Source organism: Pterocles gutturalis, unplaced genomic scaffold, assembly GCF_000699245.1.
Source record: "Pterocles gutturalis isolate BGI_N339 unplaced genomic scaffold, ASM69924v1 scaffold36592, whole genome shotgun sequence".
NCBI classification, from domain to species: domain Eukaryota; kingdom Metazoa; phylum Chordata; class Aves; order Pterocliformes; family Pteroclidae; genus Pterocles; species Pterocles gutturalis.
Window position 1 is genome coordinate 1,679 of NW_010116708.1, and position 3,956 is coordinate 5,634.

The 3,956-nt window shown below is 39.9% G+C and overlaps 1 protein-coding gene across 1 annotated transcript; it reads left to right on the forward strand.

Annotated features, from left to right (window-relative positions):
• Positions 1-239: 239 nt before the first annotated feature.
• LOC104463314 (bromodomain-containing protein 7-like) lies at positions 240-2,863 on the forward strand. The gene is made up of 4 exons (XM_010075588.1): positions 240-318; positions 470-613; positions 1,553-1,696; positions 2,669-2,863. Exons 1-4 carry the CDS (start codon positions 291-293, stop codon positions 2,731-2,733), a joined length of 381 nt encoding a protein of 126 aa, XP_010073890.1. The 5' UTR covers positions 240-290; the 3' UTR covers positions 2,734-2,863.
• Positions 2,864-3,956: the final 1,093 nt, after the last annotated feature.

Genomic DNA, 3,956 nt, shown 5'->3' on the forward strand with positions numbered 1-3,956 from the left:
GAAATAGAACAGTAAACTTAGTCACTGTTGAACAGCAGTAAAAGTTTCACAGGGTATCTTTTCAGCTTTCCCTCTACACAGTCACTTTTTTGGTAGAGCAGACTAAATTTAACTAACTTAGTGTTCTGATTTTCCCCAAGCAAATTTTTTTGTTTCAAGGCTGATCTAAATATTATCTAAATTATTACTTGCTGCCTTTTTTTTAGCTTATGGAAATTGATATTGCTGCCAGGTTGGACTCTGCCCATAACGACAGACTTACAGCACTAAAAGCAGTTACAAACTTCGGCATGCCCGTAGAAGAGTTTGATTCCGAGGGTGAGTTTTCTTGGTGCTTGCGCTTGTGAGCTGTCTGCAGCTGTTTGAATTTCTCAATCCCTTCGCATAGTCAGCCTTACCCTATTTTATATCATAACATCAGTAAATATACTCCCTGACTAGTTAGGACTTTCCTTTCTTCATCAAACAGAGGCTGAAATCTTCCAGAGGAAACTTGATGAAACAACAAAGCTTCTGAGAGAACTCCAGGATGCTCAGAATGAACGACTAAGTACAAAACCACCCCCGAACATGATTTGTCTCCTGGGTCCGTCTTACAGAGAGATGCACTTGGGTAAATACACTTTCTCTGATCATTCTTGCAGAACTGATCAAGTCCCAAGGTTTAGCAGTTAAAGTGCAGAATACCTGCCCGGTTAAGCTTAGAAGATTAATTTAATTTTTTGTATGTAAAGCCAGATGAAAGTTTTGAACAGTAACTGCAAATATTTCCTCCTTATTAATCAAATTTCCCCAGAACTAAGTGGGAGCTTTCTCCAGTCTATTTTATTGTACGAATTAATACTAATCATTCATTCTTTAGTTATTATTGACTCCCAGGTCAGTTACAGAGCTTGTGTTAATGGCAGCCTCCGCAGATAGGACTGGGTGCAGAGGGTGTCTGTTTTGCAAGTAAAACGAACTTGTGCAATATCAACCACAGCATACATGGTCTAAAATAACCACCTCGATGTGTAAGATAAATTCCACATTATTGCAGAAATATTACCAAGTTGGTATTATACCAAGTCTAAACCAGACCAAATATAAATTTTCTTGGAAAGTTGAAGTACTTACAGCTTCCTTCTTGAAAGAAAACCACATTTGCAGCAACGAGAACAGTCTCTCTAGTTTATACAGAAACTAGCTGCTGAATCCTGACAGCCAGACATTACCAACACAACTGCTACGGGGCTGCCACCACATGTCTCCCGGCTGGTGCGTTAGTGTGACCCAAGCATCATTAGCTTACTTTTAAACTTTTGGCATTTCTTGATGGCAGCAAGGCTTGGTCAGCAGCTATTTCATTCCTCCTGTTACTCTTAACCATCTCTTTTAGTTCCCAGTATGCCTTGCATGGTTGCACACAGTACAACAAAACTCTTCTGTTGTAGAAGCATTATTTACCATAGTTCCATTTGTACTTAATTCAACTTTTTACAGGGTGAAGGGCTCATTTCAGCGATGTTGTGTGTATACGTAGCATATAAATACATCCACTTATCTTTTCTAGCGGAGAGAGTAACCAATAACCTGAAAGAACTTGCCCAACAAGTGACTCCAGGTGATATTGTTAGTACGTACGGGATCCGGAAAGCAATGGGAATTTCAGTTCCTTGCCCTGATACAGAAGACAGCTGGGTAGATTTGACAGAGGGTAAGTACACAAAAATGTATCGTACCGTCTGTTCCACTAAAACAAAACCACATCTGCAAATCATTAGACTGCCTTGTGGTAGAATTTGCAGTAACTTAGTTCCAGCTTTCACTTCTCTCCTTTTAAAAATTCTGTTTCTAATGGAAAGTTGCTGTGTTTGGTCTCAACCCAAAATTAATCTTTTGGACGTATGGAACGTCCATTTGGTTCAGCTATGTAGTTATTTTACCATTCATTTTATAGTATTGCCAGATTTTAAAGCTTGGCAATCCATTCCATTTTAGTTTTTCCATTTAGCGTGAAGTTCTAAGAGTTGAGTTAAAATTCCTCACTTGCTAAAATGAGGACATCATGCTTCCTTCTTCTGTAAGCTTTTGGCTGTGCACTGCGTCTGCTTCATTTGGCCAGCTGTACTGCTGTGTAAATTGACAGCATCAGTTAACTCAGCTCATCCAGCCAAAAGTAACTACTGTTCTGCTGGATTAAGGAGTCAGGTCAGTGGAAAATCTGAGTGCTGGAACCAGACCTCCCCCTTGTGGCACATAAACTGTAAAAGCAAACTCAGAGTTTGTGTTCGTCCACAGTTTTTAAGACAGGTAGGAATTTTCTTTCAAGTAACGTAATTCACACAACAAATTTACTCAGTCTGTAAAACTATAAAAAGTTTCTGTTAAGATGTTATTTAATGAAAGAGCAGGATTACTTCAGGAACTTACTTTCCAAGGAAACTGCTCAAGAAATCTCAGTTTCAACATTGTTGAGCAGTTTCTTTTTGATAGCACTGTACAAGAGAGGCTATGTAACGGAACCCACGGAAACATGGTGTTTTCTTGGGCTGTTAGGGAGCATACAGCTAACTCAGCACTCCCTGCACAAATAGCAAATGCCTTCAGGAGTACTCCACTGTATTGCATTTCTTCCATTGAAAAGTTATAAATACTCAGTGACCTGCTCTCTGTTGTAAACTTTCAGACCTTCAAGATCCTAAGAAGACTGTCACCATCCCTGAAAATGAGTGTGGTCCAGTTACAGTCTGAAGCTTCGGTTACGTTTACAGCTGTTTGTTTGATTCTATTTAAGAACCAGATAAACTTCCTTCCGGTGCATTCACCGAGCATGTGTATATTGTGTGTTAAACTACTTTTGTTTATTAAATTTTGGAACTAATACAAACCATTCAAAGTGTCATTAGAGTTACTTCTGCTACATAAATGCACTAAATTACTCTGTTTGCATTCCTTATTATTTTAAAGCCCCTCTGCAGCATTTCAAGTTTTCCTAGACTCCAAAGTGTCTGGAAAAGTCAAAGCATAAGTGAAAAGGTGCCTATATGTGGTGCAGGGACTCAACCAAAACTTTCTACAAGCAGTGTATAGACTGAATCTGGGGCAAAAATCAGTATCTGAACATGCACATTTCCCTTTTTAAAATTCCTGTGCAACTCTTATAATGAGGAAGAGAAATAAACTTTAAATAAAAACTGACATAGCCTGATGAATTAACAGAAGATCAGCTCTATGAGACTTTTAATGTGGATGAGAAAAAACACCATCTGCTCATAGTGTTCTAAAACTCGAGGCCAGGCTTAGAAACGTACCACGATGATACGGGGAGACTAACAAACCCTCTTGCTGTCAGTAAGTAAAAATACATTAGCATTGTACAGGCAACTGTGATACACATACAATTCTTCTTACTGCTGGGTGGTATTACTAAACACTATCTGGATAATGATTTTGGGCTTGCTTAGCAGAAAGGAGAGCATATATTAGGAAAGTTCTAGCATCAAACATCAGCTCCCTATTCCCAAAAAGTGCAGGGAAAGCAGTCTGACAGTGCAGCTTTCAGGCACGGAGTAGAATTCAAGCACCTTTGCAGTATACTAGACAGAGGCAGTGACTCTTGAAGCAGGCTCCTCCCCCTGCTCCTCAGTTACAGTCGCACCGTCAGACAGTGCTGGGCATGGGTTCTACCACAGCCATCCAGAAGTATTTTTACCCCATGGTTCCCGTGTAACCTTGGACTCTGACAGGAATGACAGGCAGCATTTCAACTCCATCTGATGAGCAGTTGCTCATGTGCACCACGGCACAGACCTGAAACAAAAAGGTAAGTGAAAGGCAAAGCATAACTGTGAATTCCACCCTCTACCCCCGGTCTTACGGCCTTACACGCCCTTCCTTCCTCCTCTCCAAAAACAGCTGCAGAAGTGTTTGTTTTAAAACTTTCACAATTCTTAAAATTAATTCCAAAAAGGTTC

Coding starts and splice junctions, on each gene's coding strand:
- LOC104463314 (XM_010075588.1), top strand. CDS start 291: ATGCCCGTAGAAGAGTTTGATTCCGAGG. Junction 319..469: donor AGAAGAGTTTGATTCCGAGG/GTGAGTTTTCTT, acceptor TTCATCAAACAG/AGGCTGAAATCTTCCAGAGG. Junction 614..1,552: donor TTACAGAGAGATGCACTTGG/GTAAATACACTT, acceptor TATCTTTTCTAG/CGGAGAGAGTAACCAATAAC.